This window comes from Drosophila mojavensis, unplaced genomic scaffold, assembly GCF_018153725.1.
Source record: "Drosophila mojavensis isolate 15081-1352.22 unplaced genomic scaffold, ASM1815372v1 contig_36, whole genome shotgun sequence".
NCBI lineage: Eukaryota > Metazoa > Arthropoda > Insecta > Diptera > Drosophilidae > Drosophila > Drosophila mojavensis.
Window position 1 is genome coordinate 2,107,750 of NW_025318858.1, and position 26,157 is coordinate 2,133,906.

At 39.5% G+C, this 26,157-nt stretch overlaps 1 protein-coding gene across 1 annotated transcript in view; it reads left to right on the forward strand.

Annotated features, from left to right (window-relative positions):
* Positions 1-8,306: 8,306 nt before the first annotated feature.
* Positions 8,307-26,157, forward strand: part of LOC6575757 (Down syndrome cell adhesion molecule-like protein Dscam2) — a gene marked incomplete at its 5' end in the record, with an annotated part of 63,315 nt that continues 45,464 nt past the window's right edge. The window contains 3 exons of the mRNA XM_002001725.4: positions 8,307-8,521; positions 14,620-14,880; positions 15,697-15,893. Coding sequence (XP_002001761.3) covers positions 8,307-8,521; positions 14,620-14,880; positions 15,697-15,893 — 673 coding nt within the window. The remainder of the gene's footprint in view (positions 8,522-14,619; positions 14,881-15,696; positions 15,894-26,157) is intronic.

The following is a 26,157-nucleotide window of genomic DNA, read 5'->3' on the forward strand; positions in this document are numbered from 1 at the left end:
GATGATCCTTTAACATAAATAAGGCTAGGAATAAGTCAAATATCATCAACTTTCAATATATGCCTTAAAGTACTCTATGAAATATGATATGTCATTACTGAGCTTTCGTTATTATGTCAAATACTCAAGCACATGGAACTTCCGTTGTCTCGAAAAGAAAAACAATATCAAGGAGAACAAACTTCAAGTAAACTCAGAACTCCCACGATATCATATCTCAGCGCTGCAGTCAGCTGTTAATTCATAAAGATTTCGGTGTTAGTTTTTTTCTTCTCACTCAACAAGTGTTGCATACACAAACTTTTCGGCACAAAAATGAAGAAGAAGTAGCTGAGAAAAAAGTGCATTTGCCTTGCCGTTGTTGTTGCAACGTAAAAGAGGGCATCCTGTAAACATGACACAAAAAAAAAAAAAAAAAAGAAGAAAAGGAAAATAAAGAATGAAGCGAAATGTAAACGCAAAAAACAACAATTCGAAAATGTAAAGAAAACAGAAAACATTTTTGGAGGCAAGTTTTGAAAGTTGCAACTTATCTGTTGTTGCAATTCGGGCGGCCAACAGCAAAAACAACAACAATAGGCGAAGCGAAAAAAAAAAATTGTAAAACTTTGCCGCAAAAGTTTCTTAAGCCATGTTAACCGCATACATTCGCACTATCAACATGTGGGAGAGAGGGTAGGAGAGGGCGTGGCTCATATGTGTATGTGTGTATCTTAGCTTGCAACTTGAACCGGTTTTTCCACTTTTGCCAAAGCATTTTTGGCCCGTTTCGCCGTTGCATGAAAAGAAAAAAACATGCGCTGCAGCAATGTTGCAAAGTTTTCAACTCGACTCGACTCGACTCTTGACTCGAGGGTCGCACTCTCTCTGTCTTTCCCTCTCTCTCGCTCCATCTCGCTCTCACCTTGCCTTGTCTCTTTTTGTGCATTGTCATGCTAAACTGATAATGAAATAACGGTACCTTAGCTAGCACACTTACCCTCAGCATTCGGAGGCAAAAAAAAAAATATAATAATAGTAATAAAGAAGAAGAAGAACCGACTCGCATCCCAAAGATCTGTGATTTCTCCAACTTCAACTCGCTTAACCCATTGAGTGCGCGTGTGCGAAATTTTCGCCCAGTTGCGGAAAACTTCTGTTTGTTTACACTTGCAAAATAGTTTTGATAATGCAAGAGTCGCACACACTCACACATAGACGCACCCATGCACGCACAGTAAAATTCCTCAGTTGCTTTTGTCAGCTAAAAATCAAACTAAAAGTTCTGCTCTCAAATACAGCAGCTGCTGTTGTTGTTGCAGTTGTTGTTGTTGTCTTAACCGAATTAATTAAAGTTTTAAAGTTGTTGCCTCCGCAAACAAACTATGATATGAGTCTCTTCCTCTGCCTCTAGCTCTGCTTCACTAAATTTTTGTAATATTTGAGTTGTGAATTTCCAAATTAAACTTGAGCTTTGGCTTTGCATTTGCAATCGCTCAAGTTCAATGTTTTGTGATTGATTGTTGAGTGGAATTTGCCGAATTTTAGCAAATTTATAACATAATAAAATGTTCGTATATAAGTAAATAGTTGGCAAATGCCAGTTAGTCAGCTTTATTTTATCTATTTTGTTGTTGGGAAATTTATTTGCTTAAATGCCTGATTCATTTATATAATTTTATGAAGTATTTTCTAGATTTCTATCTCTGAATTTCTTAATATTTATTTCTCTTTCTAGTTGTTATTTAGTAAGGTTTTGGGCAACTCAGATCTCTGCTTCTCATTTGTTCTGTGCTATCTCTATCTCTGTCTTTGTCAGTTCTCGTTGTTTTATGCATTTCAGTATTTTTTTCTCTTCTCTCCCGGTTCGTCGCTCATTCTACTTAGTTTCTAGTTTACATCTATTTCACTTGCACTCTGTCTCTCTCTATTACTCCCAGTATGGTTCCCACTTTAGCTCTGTCTTTTCCATTCATCTATAATCCTTTTCATTATATTATATATCATTTACTCAATTTTTCCACACTATCAAGTCTTATTCCTTTAGTCATTTCACATCATAAGTGCTTAACTCAAATCATTTATATATTTTTTTCTTCTTGCAATAAATAGTTCTAATATGACATTTCATATATTTTTATATGATACATAATGATATTATATTTCACATTGATAACCTTAAATTTGTCTCTCGAGCAGACGACTTTATATACCTGTATATTCCCCTTCGAGCTTGTTGGCTAATGGGTTAAGCTGCCGTTCGCTGGCATCTCACGTTCTTCTGCTTTCTCAACTGCATTCCCTCCACTACCCCCTCGCTCCCCTCCTCCTCACTCAGCTTAACTCTTTTTAAGTTGGTTTCAGTCGCACCTTTAGCCTTCTTGACTTTTACTGTGCACAAAGCGAACTTACAACAGGGCCATCAATATTTTTGCTGCTGTCTTTACAGATGCTGCTGCTGCTGCTGCTGCACACAGAGAAAATGGGCGAAAAAAAAAAAACACGTTTACTGCACCCTCAAAAAAAAAAGAAGATACTTCTCTGCTTCTTCTCTCTTGCTGCGCTGGCCCCTTAAATTGCAATCTTCTTCCGTTTCGTTGACTTTTGCTGCCTCGGCAGACAGCAGCTCCCAGTGTCTGCGACTGCTGCTAGGATAAACGAGGCGCAGCTTAAGCAGATAACATTCATTGTTACACCCACACACACACACACACACACACCTGTATCTGCGTGTGTGTGTTTGTGAGTCATAAGAAAATTATGTTGCATTTTATGTGCGCGCCATTGCAGTGCGAGTTTTTCTTTTTTTGTGCAGCTCTTTTGGCCTGTTTGCCATGCATATATAAAGACATTAAAGACACACCAAGCACACACATAAGATAGAAAGAGAGGGTGGGGGAGGGAGAGTGAGCTGGTGAGATTTTGAATTGGCAAAGTTTTTGGTGCATTGCCAGCCGAAGAGATTTGTTGCCGCTGGCTAAATAATAACACATAATCTTATTTGCCTTTTGTTGGAGTCTATCTCTCGCTCTCTGTTTTTATCTATCTGTCTCTCTCTCTCTCTGGTCTATATTATGTTAGCATTACTTTGCATACGCTTAGACAGACAGGCGTCCAACAACTTTAGCCTGGCCATTGATTGGGCTTAGATCAAAAGACAAAGACTACGTCTCTCTCTGTGTATGTGTGTGTGTGTGTGGCCATTAAAAAGGCACAAAATCCATACGAAATTACATTGTAATAGAGCGAAGCTGTAACAGATACCACACACACACGCACACACACATACAGACAACGGTTTGGTGTGTTCTTACAGCCAAATTCAATGCTGGTAATTAACTTTGAAAATCCAATTATGGCAAAACTTTTACCAGACTTTGTCTGTGTGTGTGTATAAACTTGCAAGTGTGTTGCCACAGCGCGTGTGTGACTGTGTGTGTGTGTGTGCGAGTGCATTTATAAGTGATATGCAGAACATGCAATTAACAAGAGCAAATTCAGTCGACTCCTGCACTGCTGCCTCGCTCTCTCTCACACGCCCTCTCTCTCTCTCTCTCTCTCTCACACTCTCTATCGCTCTGTGTGTGTGTTTTACAAGCTTCTGCCTGACTGCCCTTGCTTCAGCTCGTGTCGTGTTGCCTTCTACACTTTTTCCCTGCAGGCAGTTACACACACACACACACACACAAGCGGCTGCTGCTACTGCTGCTGGCAATCTTCTTGGCAGCTGCAATTTGGTTAGCCTGGCCACACCCCTCGCCACCGGCCCCACGCGCCATTGTTACCAATTTTGATATAATTCTCACGTAATAATTGCGTTGGAGCTGTGTCAAACTATGCCAACAAAAAGCGGACGTGTGAAAGGAAGACTTAACCCGAGTCGACCCGCCGCAAACAATTGTCTGCTGCAGCGCCGACTTGAGCTGACCGACTTAGCCAAATGCCAACGAGCATGGAAATGCATTCAGAGAAATCAAAAGACTTGTTTAATTTTGAATATTGAATTGTTTGCCTTGGATATTGGCTGACTTTATGAGCTGCATATTGATTAAGCATTTGATGTTAAGCAAAACGAAAAATAAATACAAGCAGAAAGCTGAAATTAAGTAGAAAATGCTTTTTTGCACTCCCTCGAGTCTCTACCTAAATATAAAGCAGGTTGTTCCTATGGGGCTCATTTGATATGCTTTGCTGGAAAATGGCCAGAGTAGAAAATATAACGTAAACTCAATTTTCTGCAAGCTCAAATGTTTGCTGATCTAATTTGGGCGAAACCTCAGCTTACGAACACCTAAAAGTATGCAATCGATGATTTTCTTGAAGAACATAAAGGTCCTTAAAGCAGTTTGTATACGTAATAATAGAAAACTGGAAATGTTAATATGGGACGCAATTTTGTTAATAAAGCCAACAGAAGAATGAAATAAAAAAATGCACATATATAAAAAGATATTTATATATCAAATTTATAATAAAAAAAAAAAAATAAATAAAAATAAATAAATAAAAAAAAAAAATAAAAATAAATAAATAACAAAAAATAAAAATAAATAAATAAAAAAAAATAAAAATAAATTCAAATAAGAAAAGATTTGTTTCAATATTAAAAAAATACATATATAATATTTAAGAAGTTGGTCATCTAATATTTAAACTTTTTTTTTTTAATATATGTTTATTATAATTTTTTATATTCCTTCCGGTTTTTTTTTTTTTTTTTTTTTTTTTTTTTTTTTTTTTTTTTTTTGGCTTCTTTACATTTATATTCCTAGAAATCTTTTGTAAAATCGCCCCTTTTTCATTTTCCACACGGTTTCTTTGTTTGCTTAGCAGGAGCATCTTACTGTTCTAGCTTTTTCTGTAGAAATCTTGCTTTATTATTTATTTTTATTTTTATTTTTTTTTTAAATATGTGTATCTATTATTATTAGATTTGATTTTCTGTTCGATATATTAGAATATTTTGCATAGCATTGCTTCGATACGTGGAATCAATGTTTGTGTAATTCGATTCGCTTCCTACATTTGTTTGCTTCACTTCAGCTTGTTTTTCCTGCCTCGCGTTTCTGTGTAATTTCTTTACATAGAAGCCAAAGTAAACCCATAAGAGGAGCAATGTCTGCCTTGAGTTTTACGTGCAAAAGGGGAATATTTTTTTTTGCGTTTCTATTTTTTATTTCCATTAGCGTTTCCAGTTTATGAGAATTTAGCAAATTTGCAACGGAAATTGAATTTTTCATTGGCTCAAACAAAATTTTTGTTCGTCTAGCTTCTTTGGCTGGCGCCTGTTGGCTGTATTTTTTATGATTTTAATTTCCCGTTCAGCAATTATAAGAAAATTTTCTTTGACTTCATTCAGTCGCTTCGCCCGCTTTCAGTATTTTTTTTTATTTTTTTTTTATTTTTTATGTGTAATGATAATTTAATTAGCTGCAAGTGCCCTTTTGCACCGTTTGCCAGCTCATTAACTGCAGTTAACTGCCGCCCGTTGACGACTTTTCCTGCATTTTTAATGTCAAGCAGGTCTCGCCTCGCCTTGCCGTCATTCATTCATTCATTCAAGCATCCGTGCTGCCAGCCAGCATTCAGCCATCATTCATTCACCTCAGGTCCTTTTCGCTGCGGCATCTTTCCCTGTTCCCGCCCTCACTCTCTCTCTCTCTCTCTCTCTGTCTGTGACATGTCTCAATAGCTGGGCCGACATTTTGTATCGTTTTATATGTACATGTCAATTAATGTGATATTGATAGCATTCGGGGAATTTGCTTTTATTTTTGCATATGTCAATATTTGCATACCAAACTGCAGTGAGCCGCAAAATTTATGCGCAAACAGTTATCTCTCCCGGCGAGTGTGTGTGTGTGTCTTAGTTGTGCCTTTTTTTTTGTTGTGAAACAAATTAGTTATATGTGCGTACACGTGGCGTATGCGCAATCAATCAAGTGTGCACTCAAAGCCATCGATTGTGAATGTATATAATTAAGAAGCGAGTAAAATAAGTAGTGTATGTTAGGTTAAAGAGCAGGAGGAGAGTGAGAAAGAGAAGAAGAGAGAGTAAGACTAGAAGAAAGAAGGGAGAATCGAGTGAGTAGCCAGTGTGAAGAGTGTTGATCTCTCTTTCTCTCTTTAATCGTTACTTACACTCGCCTAGAAGTCACGAGTAATGAAAGCCAAGTTGCGGCTGCTAAGCAGAGAAATAATACTCAAGTAGCGAGTATCGCAAAACCTAACTAACCTCATCTGAAAACAAAAGAGAAAGGTAATATGAACTCGCAGGACAAAGAACTAGAGCGAGAGAGAGGGAGAGGGAGAGGGAGACAGAGATAGTGGTAGAGAGAGAATTCGTTGACGTTTGCAATTCTGGCAATTTGCCTAAGTGCTAGCGAATGGACGAACGCCTGGCTGGCCGCTGTCGACTTGAAAGTTTTAATTAGAAACGCAACTGCAAAAATGGAAAGACTAAAAAGGACTAAAGCGCGTGCAGCAAGAGCAGCAGCAGCAGTAGCAGAGGCAGCGGCAGCAGCAGCAGCAGCAGCAGCAGCAGTTGAGGCAGTCAAGCGAAATGAGCAGACAAAATGCGTTGACAGACGACGATGTGAAATGGCAAAAGGAAGCGAATGCTGCGAGGCCAGCGCCAAAAAGTAACTTTAATGGCAATGGCTAAGAAATAAATGAATGAGAGCAACAACAACAACAACCAAGAGAAGAGAGAGAGAAAGAGAGAGATGGAGAGCGTGTGAGAGTGGGAAAACTTTTGACATAAATTCGGCAAGAAAATGAGAACTGATGCGTCCAGCTAGATAGCACTCTCCCGAAAAGAAGAGAGTGTGTGTGTGAACGAGAAATCCATTTGCCACCTTCCTTCGTGTCGTCGTAGTCTGGTATTACTTAAATACAATTCGGTAAGACTGCCTGCCAGACGACTGTCAAATTAATTTTAATGCGATTTTCATGGCTGCTTCACGCATAACTTTTCGTTTCTTTCGTTTTTTTTTTTTTTGTTTTTTTTTCTGTTTTTTGCGCTTTGGATTTTAACGATTATTGGGCCCTAATGTGAATAGCTGAAAACTCAACTCGAGTCGCTCCCGCACCGATAGGCTAGGTCTGAAATTGTGAAACAATCTTTAAATTTAGCACATGGCAGCGACAGTCGGCAGCCAAATGCACAAATTTATTGCCGCATGCTTTCGGGCAGCTCGGGAAATTGGAACTTGGAAACTGGCTTAAACGCTGGCTCATGCATATTTGATGCCAAATATAAAGCGGCCATAAATTCTACTCGAAATTTACGCAGCAAAGTAAAAGTAATGCCTCGACCGAGTTGGGGCCCGGTGATGGGGCTGGGGCTGGGGTTGGGGTTGGGGCTGGGACTGGGTCTGGGACTGGCACTGCAAGCGACAGCCTGAGAGAGCTACGCACGCACCTATGCCAAGTTCTTGAGGACTTGAGAACTTTGTCGTTTGATTTCACATTTTTTTTTCTTCTTCTGCTTCTTAATGTGAGGGACAACGGCTCAGGCAACTTGCACCGAAAATGGCTGTTGTTGTTGTTGTTTTCTTCTTGTCTGAATTTTTATTTTTCTTTTCACTTATTTTTATTGTATTTTTACCTTGACAGCATTGATAAGTTGAAGCGACTGCGTTTGAGGCTTACCTATAATGGTTTATTAAAAATTAAATAAATACTGCGGTTCGCCAAGAGGCAACAGCCCGGAACGAAAGCTTCTTATGTTTCATCAAAATTGAAAAGTTGTCAATCTCCCAGCTTGCTGTGGCGCACATCAAAAAAAAACAAAATGATATAAAAAATCGCATATAAAAGTTTCAAATATGCATAAGAAATGTGCTCATGAACAGGTGAAATAATTTATGAAATCAAGTTACGAAATAATATTGTATATAAAGTGCGAAATTGTTGATGAAGAAAATGAGGCTGTCAATAGTAATATATTCATGAAAAATTAAATATAATTTCAAAGAATATTTTTTATTGGTTAAAAATTATATATAATAATATAATATATATTTACATGTAATTAATTTTTATTATTTAAAATATGATAAATATATTATATTTCATTTATATATACATTTAAAAAAGAGTGTGTTGCTAAAAAACTGTATTTGTATAAATTTAAAATATTTTAAATGACATTCATTGAATAAAATATTATAAAATTAAACTGTAAAATAATATATATTTGAAGATGTCAAATATTTCTGCATACAATTTTTTGTTCAGCAAAAATATTAATATTATTTTTTATGTTCATGTGCATTGTTAAACAACGTTATTAATTTTATATTTCCCTTTTCCATTTTTCTTCTTTTGCAGTTCTTTTAACAACATTGAGCAGCTGCTGCTTGGTGCTGGGCGACGAATCGATTGACACACGCGAGAATGCGGATCTCGTGCTGAAGTGTCGCTTCACCGAGAAATATGAGGCAAACGATTTTTCATTCTTCTGGACGCGCTCGATATCAAATCCGGCGCAGTTTGACAACGTGGCCATTGGCGAAGTGCAATTGAGTTCGGGCTACAGGTGAGTTAAATGTGTCACAGGTGCAATTAAATCATGATGATGATGAAAATGCGTGTGTGGGGCTGGATGGAAGTTGTTATGACAGTAGCTGTTCCTCTGATGCTATTTGCAGTTATATTGTTATGTCAGTCCTTGCTGGCCATTTGTTAAGTTAATTAAATGTTGCACACATCTGAGATTTATGCGTTTATGCTTGTATGTGTGGGTTGGTTGTGCAACTTAATTAAAATCAAGTTCTTGGCGATTGAAACGAGTCCGGCCAACTGTGCTCCTGCTCCTGCTCCTGCTCCCAGCTCCTGCTGTTGCTGCTGGTCATATATATGCTTAATCCTTAATGTCAATGCCGGCGCGTGTTAAACATTCACACAATTATGAGCAACGCAGCCACACACATGCACACACACAGATGCACGAATGTCTCTTGCTGTTTATGTTTCATTTTCATTGCCTTTACTCACTCGCGCCATTTTGCAATTGTGTTTTTTTATTATTTGCTTCGTGCCTTGTGACTTCCGTTTCCGGCGCTCGTTGTGTGCTCACTCGGCCTGTTTTTAATGTTTCGCCTGGCTTGACTCGTTTGCCGTTTCTTTCCTCTTTTTTTTCCTGCTTTCTTTATGTGTGGCAACGCATAAATTTTAAGTGCCCAGTCGAGGCCACAAAATGCATTCGCGTTTGTGCCAGCCAAATGAAATGCCCAGCAGGAATGGGAGCGGGAGCAGGAGCAGCTATCCCAGGCTGTCCAACATGTGTGTGTGTGCGCGAGTGTGTAAAAGCAAATCAACAAAACAGCAAATAGAAATTCCAAAAGAATAAAAAAAAAAAAAACGAAGCAAAAGTAAGAGCTTTTCAATTGGTAGTTGACGACTTGTATGATACTCGCTCAGCAGTCATGAAGATAAACACGATCGATGATGGAAGAAGCTTGAGAATGTCGGGCACTGTTTTAGCGGGAAAATGCTGAATTTTGGTATCAAAACTGAGTAGGAAATGAAAATTCCTTTCGATCGATCTTCTATAGAGTTTTAGTCCACGTATTTAAGACTGAGGAATAAATAATGTTGCTCGATTTGCAATGAGAGCAGATATATTTACTGTATATTTTTCGACTTGCTCTCTATAAATGCCAAATCTGAAGACTTTGGTCAAGATAGCGCCATCATAATCGACCTTTTACTAGCAAAAACAAAGTCATTGCATTCCTACATACAAACGAATTTGACAATAGAACTAATATACCCTTTTAACCAGTCGTTGGCTCGAGCCGAGGCCCAGTTCCCAGCGAAATTGTAAAAAACATTTTTACTGCAATTTGTGCCGAAAGCTAACAAGCAGCGAACAACGAACGGCAACAATATTGTAGTAGCCTAGGCATAGACGCTCTGTATACCTACTATATTCATATACATGCACACATACATATGTATATCTAAATGTATCTGTATCTGTATCTGTTTGGCATATCTGTATCTTTGTGGCTGCGGTCATAGCTGTCGCTGCAAAAGTGAAATTACGGCGTATTTTGGACGCTGCGATTTTTTTTTTTTTTTTTTTTTGGTTCATCGAAATCCACAAAATGAAGACCCAGAGGCGCGCAGAGAATCACAACTGAGGAGCACAGCAGAGCAAAGTAGATTGCAGGGGAGAAGGGGCAGCGCCTGCAGCTAATATATCGTTAAACATTTCATTTAACGAGCCAGACACAGACTGAACATTCGAGGAATGCAAGCGGAATGCGAGGCAATAGGCGATTCTTAGTTTGGGCATTGAGCGAAAATCTTTGAGAAATCTAGTTGAAAACGAAGAGAATTTGTTGATAATTGAATAGATTTCAAAAAATAAAATTTATAAATAAATATTATTAAGTAAATTCACTGATAAAAGTTTGAAAATTAGAGAGAACAGTAAAGATTGGAATGAGATTTACTTTTGATTAGATATTGTCTGGAGTTGGATCAAAAGGAATTCACGTTCAAGTTTCTTAACTTTCATATACCTCTTTATATGATGTATCTATTCATTTCTCTACTTACATTCTAAACGATTTTCAAATGCTGGAACAGCCTTTGCAATGCAGTGCCAAAAAGTAGACTACACACAAGCATAGACAGACACACACACACTTACACACATACACAGGCAGACAGACACATTGAAAATGGAGTTGAAAACTGAAACCAAAACATGTACCGGAATGTCCCCATAACCAAATAATTGGCTGCGGCAATGGCCGTTTAACGTTTAGCGCCAGATTGAAGGCGACAAAGGCAGACAGATATTAAATACATATAAAGATATACACATGTATAGGTGTACACATATATATATATATATATTATATATACTTAGAATGTGCATTGGCATCTGCTAAACGAATCGAATTCCAAGCACAACGAACCGAAACGTCGACACGCGCCTTCGGCTCCGGCATGCGAGCAAATTGCAGTTGGCAGCAGCAGCAGCCTGAGACGTGTAGCTTAAAAATAGATAGGCTAGTCTAATTGGACAAAGTAGAATGTTTAAATATAGGTTCAGGATAGAAAGTATTTCAATTGCGAGAATTTGCTACCAAGAATGGGGAATTTCTACTTGTAGACTTGCTCGACTCTGAATCAACTGCTAAGCGTGATTATGGCAGCTCTCAAAATATATAAAAATAAGTTTTGGATGGATTAGGAAATCGAGATGGAATTTCAAATCTGATTGAGACAAATCTGCAGAGGAAATCGAGAAAGATCTGTAGAGGAGATCGACAGAGATCTGTAAAGGAAATGGAGAGGGATCCTTAGAGGAAAGTGAGGGAGAGAAGGTCAGAATGAATCTGCAGAGCATATTGAAAGAGATCTGTAGAAGATCTATAGAGATCCACAGAACAAATTGAGGAACAGAGTGGGAGAGAGGGATCTTCAGAAGAGTTCGAGAAAGTGAGAGATCTGTATCTGTATTGAGGAGGCAGGTCTATAGTAAAACAGACTATACTTGTGCCAAACTGCAACTTCCTCTCCCTCTCTCGCTCTCCTTTGCTTTCTTTTTCGATTTCACTAATAAATCTCGTATACTCATGCTCTTAGAATATATAAGAACACAATGACTATAGCCGAAATCTGAACGAATGGGATTTGCGATATACACTCTAGGGCAGACAATATACTCCCAGTCTCCCTCTCAGCCAATAGACTCGCCTTTCACTCGGCTTGAGCGAGTATTAAGCAACACAGTGGCTATAGGACAAGTCCCGCAGGAACTTTTGTCGCTCAAGGGCTTGCGACACGCGCGTCCTCTGTCCGCTGTCCGCTGTCCGCTCACACCCAGCTGCTGTTTGAATGCTTTAAGCGAACGCTTGCTGCATTCCAGAGAAAAGGACAAACAACAGGAAAAAAGATTCGCGTTTTCCCCAAGCGCCAGGCGATGAGTGGAGCCCAGTGCGCTTTGCCAGCAATTTTTATAATTTGCACCGCGCGCGCTCCCGTTTTATTTTGTGCCGTGTATTTTGGGCTGGTCCCCGAGCGCCGTCTGCAAATGAGCAGCTACGTTCGGCCGCCGGAGACAACGCGGCCAAATAGAAAAATAATAATAGAGAAGGAAAATACTGCAAATAGCAAAGAGAATGAAAAAGTTGAAATAAAAACTAGAAATTTTCAACTAGACGAAGGACACAGAGCCTGCAGAGAATTGACTCAATTTGCCTGGCTACAATAATTTTTTTGCCTCCATCTTTTTTCTCATTTTTGTGGGTCAACTACGTTGTCTGGGCGTAGAGATTGACCAAGTTCGTTTGCGGTTTTACTGTACATTTAACGTGCTCGTCGGACAAATTAAATTCAGTCTGTTTTTTGCACTGTGGCAATTAGCAAAGGGATAAGGAATGAGCTCAGAGGAAGGAGTGAACGAAAGAGAGAGAGAGAGACGGATTAAAGCTGTTGACTGAACGCTGTCAATGAGCATAATAAAATGCGTCTAGACGCCAAATGTAGTTTTTCTGATGTGTGTGTGTGTGAGTTTCGCTCGCGTTCTTATCGAGTACCTACTCCATGTCCTGTCACGCCTTGGCATTTTGGCTCTGGACTTGACAAATGAACTTGAGCCATGTGTGTGGAAATGTGGGTATGTGTGGGTGTGTGGGTGTGTGGGTGTCAACTTGCTTGACAATTTAATAAACCGATGTTGCTGCTGCTGGCTGTTATGTTCTATTCCTATCGATCCACTGACCAGCCAAGTGGACAAGCCAGCAAAAGCTCGGCATCAATTTTCACTAGTTGTCCAGGACAACCGACGAGCAATAATAATCACTGAATGACGAAGGAAATTGTAAAAAATTGCCAAAAATCTATTTTTATTTGAGATAAAAAACTGTGAAGAGAAAAAAAAAAACAGTGGAGGAGCAGAAATCATAGACGAAGTATAAATATGCTTTCAGTTGTTGGAGCCTAATGGGAGCTGAAGGAAATAGTTGAGAAAGCAAAAGAAGACATTGAGAATGGGAATCAAGGCTACATTTATTCGTCTTAATGTCTTATTAAGTTAAAAGTAGTTGAGAATAGAGAGAAACTTTTAGCTTCTCAGAGCGAACCTCAATCATGGAATCCTTTGATAACAGAAACCACATGGACTACAGACTATGAATAACATAAAGTACATAATACTGCTTACAGATTATATATCTCACATACATACATTACAATATGTATATCAACTCACAACCATAAATGTTCCCATTAAAATCAAGGTGTTCAAAAATACAAATAAACTAACAAATAGCAACTGTGATGCACAGCTTGCTGCTGCTGCTGCTGCTGCTGGTATATGGTGGTGGTGCTGCTGGTGGTGCAGCTTAAAATTGAGATCCAATTTTTGTATTGATTATCTGGCGAATGGGGAATTCGTTACTGGCCTGAGCCTTGCGCAAATATAGAAAATTCAATTAAGAAAAGTTTTTGCAAAATTTTCTACAATTAAAACTGGGGAATTACACACAATTTCTGGTATTTCCATTGTTGTTGTTGCTGTTGTAATTGTTGTATTTCATCGGCTCACATCCAATTAAATTTGCACAGCAATAAGGAAACTCTTGGAACTGAATAACTGTAAGGTAGTAATGCGAATACCTGACTACGTCATGCTCGCCTAAACAAATGAAAAATAATTGTGTATAAGTGAAAGTAGGCTTGGATTTAGATCAATTAGCATTTATGGGTTTATTTGAAGAGGAGTTCAGTTAGAAATATTGAGAGAAACTATAGAGGAGATGAGGAAAAAAGATCGTATTTTGCAGCTGAGAGTAGAAAGGGAAGCGAGCTGAAAGAGAAATGAGGACTAAAGGTAAAGAGTAGAGAGATGAAAGTAGTAAATAAAGAGAGTAAAGAAGAAGAGAGAGAAGAGTAAAGAAAGAAGATAGCTTAGGGAGAAGAGATTAGACAGTAGAGAGTAGAGACTAAAGACTAGACTGAAAAAAAAGAAAAACGATTTTTATTATATAGATAGCTAGCTAGAAACCGAGTATACTCTCTGTGCACTCACGCTAACGGGAATCGAAAAATGTTGACATTTTGTTTGCCAATCGGTTGCTAGCGTCTGGCCGAACGCCGCTCGCCCGCCTCGGCGTTGTCATCGTTATCGTCAATCGAAGTTCACGTCTAGCAAAAATATGCAAACATTTATTGAACGTTGATTTTATTTATGTTGCTGTCACACAACAGCGCAGACCCGTCGCCCTCACCTTTATACATATATGTACGTGTATATACCCTCTTTTTTTTGCACCTGCTCAAATATTAACATTTGCTATTTATTTATATTGCGAATCGTTTAAAGTTGAACCACCTGCGGGTGTCGTACCAACGGCAACAGCAAAGGCAACGGCAACGGCAGCAGCAGCAGCGCTGCCAGCAGCCAGAACCCGCAGCAGGACATCGCCGTAAAACTTCAATATTAGCACAATTAGTGTTTGGGTCGCACTGCGTTGGGGGGGGCGTCGAATGGAGTCGCATATTAAATAAAATAAATTGGAATTCTTTGTTAAACTTAATTAGCATAAATATGTTGATAACAATTGATGTATACATTTTAATTAATACTCCCCCAATTTGCTTGGCTCTTTGCAGACTCGACTTTCAGCCGGAGCGCGGCATTTATGATCTGCAGATTAAGAATGTCTCCTACAATCGGGACAATGGGCGCTTCGAGTGCCGCATTAAGGCCAAAGGCACCGGCGCCGATGTTCATCAGGAATTCCATAATCTAACTGTGCTCACACCCCCACATCCACCTGTCATCTCGCCTGGCAACATTGCCGTGGCAACCGAGGATAAGCCCATGGAGCTGACATGCAGCAGCATTGGCGGCTCACCGGATCCAACCATTACGTAAGTCGCGCACTTCATGTCTCTAATAAACTTGGCTCACTATGAAAGAAGAGCAATGCCATTTAGCAGCAACAACAACTCTCTCATAATCTAATTTAGCTGGATACTTGATGTAGCCAGACTTTCTATAAACCAGTCTCGATTTGAAAGATAATCTGTATAAAATTCTATGCCTGCTGTGGAGTCTCTATAAATTGTTCAGAGTGTTCATAGGCTTCTCCTTTTATAAACTTCGTTTCCTTTGTGTTTTTTTCATTTTAAGTTATTGTTTCATAATTTCAATTATATTTTGCCTCTCTCTCTCTCTCTCTCTCTCTCTCTGAAGGCTTTTTTTCTCTTATGAGCTTATCAAGTTCTTAAAACTCTAATCTGAGCTGTTATTTGTTAAATTGCTCTCTATCGCTTCGTCTTATCTCTAGAAGCTGTGCCGTATATTTTCTATAATATATATTTCTTTAACTTTTATTTCAATTAGAAAGTCTTACTATAAGTTTTCTTCTCTCTATATGCAACTGTCTTTCTGTAAGCTGGTTGATATTTATGAACTATTCACTTCCTACTCTAATCATTCTCTCTGTTAATCAGTCTCTACATTCTATTCATTATGTTGCATATTTTCTCTATATGAGATGCTCTCTCATAACTATCTTTTCTCTTTAATTATTACTTTATTTGCTAGTCTCTCTCTCCGTCTCTCTTCGTCTCTCTCTCTTTCTCTATCTTTAAGATACTGCCTTTATAAGTTCATCTCTCTTCAAGTGCTACAATATGCAATATATTTTGACACTCTCTCTTTCTCGCTTTCTCCCTCTTCAGCTGGTATCGCGAAGGCTCAAATACCCAACTGCCTGCCACAATATTGCGTGGCGGCACCAAGGATCAACCCACCAATGCGACGCTCACGATTACACCTCGCCGCGAGGACGATGGCGCCAAGTACAGGTGTGTCGTGCGCAATCGCGCGATGAACGAGGGCAAACGGCTGGAGGCAGTGACCACATTGAATGTCAACTGTGAGTACCAAATCAATATTATAAAAGATCTATAAACAAGAAGTACTATATGATCTATACACAAGTCTGGCTTAGGATTAGGCTTGCAATTGCTAAAGATTGAAGAAAACACATGGTTTAATTGAATGATTCTCGCTCAGATGATTAATTTCCCTACGCCCTTGGGTGTTCATTAATTATTTCCACTTTTTCCCACAACTGATGCTGACAAATGTGTTTGACATTATTTGTTAGCCACTTGAACTCCGCTTTTGCAATTGTCGTCGACTCGTAGCAATTGTGGGCGTGGCACATTAGTTGACCTCGATGGCCAATGTCTAATTAGCATAGCTCGGCAATTACACTGGGCAACAAACTAAATAAATAGCTGCATAATGAAGTGACCAGACATGACCGCAGCTCTGTCACGCCCCCCACACACCCCTTTACCGCTTGCTCATTCATTATGGCTGCAACCGAGAGCTGCTTAACAAATGTGCTGACACATTCCTTAAAACGCTGCTCAAATTGCCCAGCGCAAGTGCAAGGGCAGGCAAAACAGCATCCATTCAAAAACAGAGACCCTACAACAACGACAGGCGACAAGCGAGACCGAGGTCCAATATTTGCATAGAGTATGGAGTAGAGTATGCATATATGTATATGCACTGAAAAAAGAGCTGAATAATTAGTAGTTTACACTGGAGTTTCATTTGTGAACTCTATAAACGATTTTAGTGACATTTTCTAACTAGAAGTAAATTATAATATTATAATATTTTTATAATTTTTTAAATTTTTAAATCCAGTTTTAATTCCATCATTTTCAATTCACATTATAATCTGTATTTTGAAAACTCGACCTTTGTGTTAAATATATATTGAGCTGGTATTTAGATATTTGATTTTACGAAATTAAAAAAAAATATATATAAAAAATTATTTGTTATATAAATATTAATCAAATTAAATTTTAAAAATTAATTTTAAAAAATTAATTTAAAATAAATATAAATAATTCCAATTAATACTCCAATTTGATTTAAAATTTTCCAAATTTAATTTCTGCTACTTTTTTCGCTCAGTGTCGTATATTTTTGTATAGCTAAAATATTTAAATAACAGACTCAACGCAAATAATTAGTATAGAAATTGGTGTGTGGCCAAGCAGCGTAGTCAATGTCATTGATGATGATGTTGTTTTTATTGTTGTTGTTGCAGTTGCAACAAGTTGCAGTTAAATGTTGGGCTAAGCGTTGCATTACACGCCCATGGCACATTAGCGCATGTGGCTATTAGAGCTAATCAAAAGTCAAACAAATGCTAAAACCCAAAATATGGCTAACGGCAATTGCTCAGTCAGCTACAGCAGTCAACGACAATGCCAGCAACAGCAGCAACAACAACAACAGTTGAGGTCAACCATCAAATGCGTAATTAATTCAAATAGAAAACCACAAGAACATCGCACATGGTAATTAGCAGTTAGCCAGGTCGAAAAGCTGTCCAAATGCAACTGCTGCTGTTGCCTGACACACACACACACACATTCTCTCTCTCTCTACCTCTCTCACTCTCTGTTTCTCTCTCTTATTGTCTCTCTGTCTGGGCACCCACACTAATTGCATTTGCATCCATTTTGAGGCATGAGCCAGAGCCGACAGAGTCGCAACCGTTGATTAATTCAGTGAGTGCGAACCAATCATTGACTGGCTAAAAGCTTCAATGACTCTGAAAAAAGGGAAAAGAAAAAACTTGGCTTTTGACCATATTTGAATAGTTGCGAGGGTAGAAAGAAAAGATGAGAGTGAGAAGAAAATATATATGAAATAAATACATTACATTCACTTAATCTAAATAGTAAATAATAAATGCCTAGCCAGCTTTAAGTTCCAACATTGTTTTCTCTCTTTCAACTGACAAGCTATATTCCATCTATCTACACACACAACCAAAGCTCGTCAGACATACTCAAACCTACCTACATCATTCAATTAGCATAATCATAAAAGACAAAGCATTTTTGCATTGGCAATGAAATTATATAATTTATTATACAATACAAAATGCAGCAATAAATTAGCTGCATATTTGCTTGTTGATGTCATAGACAGACGGTTCGCTCATAGAATAAGCGAACATTTGGTAACAACAAGCGAAACACACAATAAAATACCGAATATAATATAGGCGAAATACGCTAAAAATACTGTAAAGTATATTTGAGCTGGGCCGAAGACTTGAATTGGAAATATAGAATAATGTCCAAGCGAACTATTTAATATTTGACAAGAGCGAATTTACTCGAGAGACTAGAGATAAGATAAATCAGATAATCTAAAATCTATATAATGCTGCTATTTGATATACATATGGATAGTAAACTATGGTTTACTGTAAATAAAAATAAAACTTTTAGTATAGAAGCCACACAAGAATATAAGCTTAATATTTCATGCCTTTAGCTTTGATCGGCAAAGATCGTAGTAAAGACACTAACAAATCAGCTTAGTGCTCTTATTAAGAATAGATAGATACATCATAGGCTCTGAGTATACCCCTCCATTAATGGTTATAACAGACAGCAGAAATTGTCAGTTCAGTTTCACACCTGGAGCTTAAGCAATTTTTTTAATGTCTCATAATTGCCAAAGAGAATTCATTTGCTATGCACGCCCTTTTTAGATCTCGCTTAAGATTTTGAATAGAGTTTTTAGCTGTTGTCAATATGCTTTCCACATGCTTTGTCAACACGCAATGCTCACATATTGTGGCCAACTCCCACGTGGCGTATGCGCAATGTCATATAAAACAAATGTCGAACTGTCTGAACTGTAGCTAATTAGACGCCCCAACATGCACAGCTCTTTTATATGAGATTTCGAAAAAAAGGAGAAAAAAAACTGAATAAACACACGGTCACACAGTGTGAGCCACGCCCACACATTGATTGAGCTAATTGAAGCATATGAGTTGATATAAAAATGAATAAATATGTAAAATGAATTCGAATTGTGCGCTCCGATTAAATGATTCGACTGCGGTTTAATTAAAATACAAACAGGGCCCATTTATTCACATACCACGCCCACCAGCCGCCAGGCAGCCAGAATCTAATTTGCATTTATAAGCGGCATTAAAATTAATATTTGTTGTTTGTTTAATTGCAAATAGTTTGCACTAAACGCGACAAACCGCAAAATAAACGCAACGATTTCTAATTGTCATGTTTATTAATTGTCATTCAAGAATGGCGTAGCTCAAAGTTAAGCTGGAGCTGGAAAAAAAAAAATGTGAAGGAAGTGTGAGTGTGAAAGGCGTGGCATGACTGACAGCAAAATACTCTACCTTGAGCAAAAGGTCAAATTGAGATTTTTAAATTTAATAAGGAGATAAAAGTTTGTAAGGTTAAAAATTAAACTAGAGCTGGAAAAAGAGAAAGAAGTAGGAGTGTGACTGACTACAGAATACTCGTACATTGAGGAAAAGTTGTTAAAATTAAGACAAGACCTAATATTTTTGATTGAATATAAAAAAAAAATGTTTCCTAGTGTTGAGACGAGACTTTATAGAATAGATTTAATACGTATATATAATTGTTTTGAAATCAGTAAAAATAGTTAATGTAAAGAATATTAGTTTTCATTCATGACCCAGCTAGAGTTCTGTAGTTCAAACAGTAAAAGAACAAATGGCAGCAAAAACCAATATGCCCCTTTTGTAGCTCTCGAGCAAGTATGAAAACAGGCCACGTATCAAGTAAAATAAAGTAAAAGCTTAGCCAAACGCTGACAGAGACAAACCGCAGAGACGCTCTACAAGTAATTGCAGCTGAGACGTGGTCAGCAGCAGCAGCACATGGCATGGGCAGCAGGGGCAGTGGGGGTCGTTGCGATATGTGTGCAAGCATTTGCCAGCTGCGGTTAAATGTGACTCCAGAAGGTCTGGCACGGACTGAACTCAGCTGAACTGAACTGAACTGGCCAGGCTAAATGCGTTTTTAAGCAACGCTCGAGCCTGTTGATCGAAGGCAAAAGAGTTGAGTGGAAGTGGCACTGACCAAAGCAGAAGGGGCCAGCAGTTGTGGTTGCTCACTTGCTGCGGGCCAAAAGGCAACACACACACACAGACATTCAACCTGGCAGGGGTTTGTTTTGCTCTGTGCTGCTGACAGAGGCAAGAGTAGCAGCAGCTGCCTTCGTTTGCCTGGCAAATGAAATCAAAAACAAATTTAATTGTCTCTGTTTGAGGCGGAAATGTTTAGACGATTTTCCGATTTTCCAATTTGCCAATTCAACAATTTTCCCACATTTAATTCATTTTTGCCTCACACACACACGCACACAAATTTAACAGTTGGCAATTCTCTGATTTACGGCCAACAATAAAAATTCACTTAGGCTTTCGCTCGCTCCCATTGACACCTACAAATTAATCAGCTGCCCCAAACAGCCGTACCTACATCAAATCAGCCTTTCTCTCTCTCTTTCGCTCTCACTCCCTTCTGCCGTTGGCATAATCTGGCAACGCCAGCGGCTTTCAGCTCCTTTGTCTAATCGTCTTCAATAAGTCATTGCCAAATTGCGGGCAATAAATTGCAGGCCCTTCGTCCAGGACAAATCATCTAGGCAACGCGCTGCTAATAACCACAAAATGACAAAATGTCACAAAAATTACCAAAATTTTAAAGACTTTTAAATGGGGTGGATGCACTATTGTCAATGGGGTTGTCGAGAGGGGGATTTTAATTAGAGTTTGTGAGTTTATCAAGTCTATAGGGCAATGGTAACAATATTATTAGGATATGCCTATGACTGAGGAGGGGTTCATGCAAGTATATTTTGTACTATTTAAAGGAACTCCTTGTACTCCACTCTAAAGTCGAGGCAGTCCTCTATATAGAAATTGTAAGATGAGATGAGAGAAGATGGTTGAAAATTTATTTTGGGATATTTGGGATTTGGATAGTAAAATATTCTGTAAGATATATCAACATTGTTGTCTCTCTCGCATTGCTCTTTCTCTGTATTACCCTCACTCTTTGCTCTATTTTCTCTTGATCGCCCTTTTGTTAGTGAATTGAACTCTTGTTCTCTCTGTATGCTTCTCTCTCTCTCTCTCTCTCTCTCTCTCTCTCTCTCTCTCTCTCTCCTTTTCTTTGTCTGTCCCCTTTTTCTGCCTTTCTTTCTCTCACCCTTTTCCGCGCTCTCTTTCTCTTTCCTGTCTCAATATTTTTTTTTTTTTTTTTCATATTTTCTTCTTCTCCCTCCCTTTTCGTTCTACCTTCGTTTTTTTAATACATTAAGTATTATTTAAACAAGTCCCGTTAAGACTCACCTTTTACACCGCTGCTTCTCGTTCTCTCACTCCTCTTATCCACTTATGAGTCACTTACAAATTCTGAGTCCTACACCCCTTTTGCTCCGCACATTCGTAAACATTACTCCAGGCGCTGCCAGCATTCCCCTAATGCCCATTTGCCGCACAAATTGAACTTGATTTGTTGCGCTTAGCCAAGGCTTGCCTCGAATCGGCTCGACTCGACTTGGCACGGCTACAGCTCAGGCCAAACAATATATGATTCCAAATATATATATGTATATAACTTGAATTCGGGCTAAATCTGCAATTGGCAACAGGGTCACCGCGCCAGGCCCGAGATGGCAACTCAATTGGGTGCGAGCTGAGAGTCAGACGTGTTTGCCCGCTGGCTTTGCGAGTGCTTGGCCCCAAATGCATTTGATCAAGTTTTAAGCTGGAACCCTAATTTATTGGGCTGCCCTCGCGTGTGCTGCTGCTCCTGCTGCTCCTGCTGTTGCTGATGAGCCTAATCGGATCTCACCTGGGCGCCCCACTCAGGCAGGCAGGCAGCCAGACAGACAGCTGCTGGCGAGGATTGCGGCTGGAATTGGAATTAGAATTGGTGGCGGGCTCTGACTGCTGCCTGACTTTAGATTTGATTCTAAGCCGACAACCCTGACACTGCTTTACGCTGCTGCTGCTGCTGCTGCTGCCGTTGCTGTCAAATGTTTTTGGTTTTTATTTTGCAAAGGGGATTTCGAGGTGCTTAAGTCGCGCGCAGCTTAGCACGGGGCAAAAATTTTTACAGTCGAGACACACTCTCATACTCACACAGTCACACACGGAGGCAAAATATTGATAATGCGTGCGTGTGCGTGTGCGTGTGCACTCCCGCAGGACATGTTCTCTATATGTCCTGTGTGTCCTGTGTGCGTCCTGGCGCCTATCATTTTCATAGTTTAATGTCAGGCAATTAACTTTTGTCTGGCCTTTCAAAAGACCAGAGAGCGAGAGAGAGACAGAGTGAGATAGAGAGAGACGGAGAGAGAGGGAGAACGAGCGAGAGGGAACTCAAAAGCAGTTACAGCCGGATAAGGCCTAAAGCAAAAGAGATATGTCGAACGTTCTGTAGCATGCTGCCACGCCTCCTGCCCGCTCACTCCTCTTTGGCTGCCAGTCAGCGATGAGATCATGCATAAAAAGGCAACAGCAACAGCAGCAGCAGCAGGAGGTGGAGCAGGAGCAGCATCAGCCCGAGCACGTTCCGGATGGAGATGGAAATGGAACTCTGTAGAGCGGGCAATGGAAATGTAAATGTAAATGTTGCCCGCTTCGGTTGGCTGAAACGACCTTGCGCCATGTTTGAACCTTAACACCAGCCTCAGCAGCAATGAATGAAAGAGAACAGAGAGGAGAGGAGAGCGGGCAGAGGACAGGCTAGGGATGGCCAACTAGGCAAATAGGCACAGCATGTTGTGGAAAATCAACGAAGCAAATGCCAATACACATGTGCCAATAGACAGGGTGACAGTCAGATGAGAGAGTGATGGCAACGGGGGTGAGTGGGGGGTTAGCGATGTCCTCTGGCATTAGGGATTCCAGGGCTTAACATGGCGTAAACACAAAAGCCTCTAAAGGCATCAACTGCGGCATATAAAGTGGCATTACATAGAGTACAAAAAAAAAAAAAACAGAGAAGAGAAGTGAAGAGAAGTGAAGCGAAGCTGAAGAAGTAGCAGAAGCAGAATAGTAGTAGAAGTCGTAGCAGGAGCAGGCAAATGGCAGGAAGTGACTGCCAGGACCAAAGCCACAAAAACAAAGCGATGCAGCAAAGGCAAAAGCAAAAGCAAAAGAGAAGAAAAAATTGTCGAGTGCTCGCCGTCCGTCTGGCACGCATTAAATTGAAGATAATGATGATAATGCGAGCAGATAAGAGCCGGCGACCAGGCGGCAGCAGCAGCAAAAGCACCAACGACTCCATTGTTGTAGCCGGGTTCATAGGTAACAGGCAACTTAACGCCAATAATATGGCAAAATAGTCAGCAACAAGCCATGAAATGACTCCCAGCGAAAAGACAAAGGCAGTTGGAAGGAGACAGAGTGCACAGAGAGAGAGAGAGAGAGGGGAAGAGAGTGCGACGTGTGTGTAGCCAACAAACTTAACCGCAAGCAACTGGCCTCCAGCCTCATTTGTGGTATGAGCTAAACAACAACAACAAGAACCAGAAAAAAAGGAAACAATGGAACGCAATGCCCCAAACCCTCTTAATGTCAATGCCCATCTAAGCATGACTCTCTTATGTTCATATCTCTGTTACTCTCTGTATTTCTCTGAGTGTGTGTGTGTGTTTACTATTTACTTGCCATTAAGCAACCTTCAAATAAAAAAAAAGGATAACGAGACACGCAAGCCACCACACTTGACTGGTTATAGGAAAAACAGATGTTTGATCAGACCAAAATAAAGAAGAAAACTTTAGAAGAAGCGCTCATCGTTTTCTATAAATAACCCAAAAAAAATTTAGAAATAGAAATCATAAATATTTAACACTTGATAAAGAAAGAAGAGAACATCAAATGTGTTTAAATTGAATGAAATATTGAGTAGTTCAATGCATTAAAAATAGATTACGAATTTAGAGAAGTGTTTAGACAAAAACTCAATCAAAATAGTCTGGCAACGCTGTTGCATATGTTATCGATAATGGTTAAAAATTCTATGAAGCATGATTTTACTTTGCCTAGCTACATATTCATTAGGCTGAAATCGAAAAGATCCCTTTTGTCAAGTAAAAGGTCTGAATGAAAACTCAAGAGTTTCTTTGAAAAGAATATCGAATAATTTATATATCGGCTATTTTCGTGACACGATAATAAAAGACTCAAGTTAAAATAAACAGATGGAAGAAATTTTAAAAATTTTTTTTAAACATATTTACATAAATGATATATGTTTAATATATTATTATTATTTATTTATTAGATAATATAAAAAATATAAATCCAAAAATTATTAAACGTGCTAGCTACGAGGGCCATCGACGTGAATGTTGGAAGTTAAATTGGGTTTAATATATTATATCATAGAAGATAAGCATAAGGAATAGTATTATTGCCTCATTGTTCCGCCTTAACTCTCTAATATACTGCAGTTCCAGGAATTTCTTATTAATTCCCTAAACATTTGCCATGAAGTTGGTCTTTCCACTGCAGTTTCAGCAGACTTTGTCTATATCACGATTCAGTCTGCATCTATATCTGTCTGTATCTGTGTCCGTATGCACAAACTCCCATAACAAAGCTCTCCAAGTCAACATGCTCACTGATTAACAGCCGTATCTCAAAAGAGTACTTGGAAAAAAAAGAGGAAAAACCAAGTAAACAGCCAGATACGAAATGAACATCAAGAAGCAACAAAGACAACAACAGCAACAGCAACGATAACAATAGCAACAACAATAACAGCATCTTCTATACCAGAAGCAGGAAACAGTAAGGCACATTTTGGCAAAGGGTTCGGGGCTTGAACTTGCCAGGGTTTTGCTGTGAAATGCGTCCCACTGCCTGAAAGCCGAAGGCGGTTGGCTGTAAGCTCGAGTCTGAAGGCACGACAATTGCACACAATTTTCATTTATTGTTTGGCTACACACATTTGGTCACATTATGTGAGCAGCTGAAACCGAGCAGCAGCCGCAGCCGGCAGAGGCAGCCGCAGAGGCAGCCACGGCTGAAACAAAAGGATGCCAGAAAACCCTTAGCATAGCCATAATCGTGCATTGGCCCCGAAGCCTTTTGGGGCATATTAGTGGGGCGTGTTGGCATGGCAGCGCCATTCAGAGCCGTCCAACCGTCTCTGCCTCTGTCTCTACCTCTGCCTCTGCCTGCCTGTCACATTCTAAAGATTCGAGCATTGGCATTCGCATGCGAGCCTCGAGTGAAACAAAATGCGACAAGCAGCAGGAATCGAGAAGATACGCCCTACGCCGTACGCCTGACGCCTTGGCGCAAGACATTTTGCGTGCTGAGGTCAGTTTGGGTCGTATTGCGGTTCGCATGTCGGATATTCGTCATTAGCTAGTCAAAGGCGAGTGCGAGCGTGGGAGGGGGAGAGAGGGTTGCGTGATCTAAATGGACATGTCGATAACAGCTACGCAGCATTCGGGGCTTCAGTGCCTTAGCCAAGGCAAATTAATTGAAATACAATAATTATGCGCATTAGCCGAACTGTGGCACCTGAGGCGGGCCCTAATTTCGATATTACCTTGGGTTACCTGAGTGTGGCGTGGGAGGTGCGATAACAGGAATTTGCTTGATTGACGCCGCAAGCAAGCGATTTACGAACGGGTCAAGGCTATTGAGCGAAGAAATTAGTATTAACAAAAAGCAAGTCATTGTCTTGCTAACGAGTCTTCACTGTAGTGCTTAACAAAGGATTTATATTTAGTTAGCTGTAAAAATAGCTAGAAGAGATTTTATTACATATAAATGAGCGAGCAATAGCCAAGCATAGGCTGTTGCTTTCATGACATCGACACACACACACGCACACACACACGCACACACTGATAAATATATGCAGTCAAGCCATGAACAAACTTTGCATTGTTGAACATGGCCAGCGTTTTAAGCTCTATTGTTATTGACTGATATGATGAGGATTGAGCTGTATGATGATGTGCCCCGATGATGATGATGATGTTGCTATTGTTGTTGTTGTTGTTGCTGCTGGTGCTGATGATGCTGTCAATAGTGTAAATAACAGCAACAATGCATCGCCTGCTGCTGGTGCTGGTGCTGCGACGACCCTAACAATAACTCGGCATTGTTTCAATTGACTAAACAAACTTGTCAGCTGCCACGCCCACTCAAAGCACACACAGTGAGAGAGAGAGGGAGGGAGAGCAAACCTTGTCCCATATTGCTTGTGCATATATATTTAGACATTCCGCTGCTTCATATCAGCTGCTAATTAAAGTAAATTTCG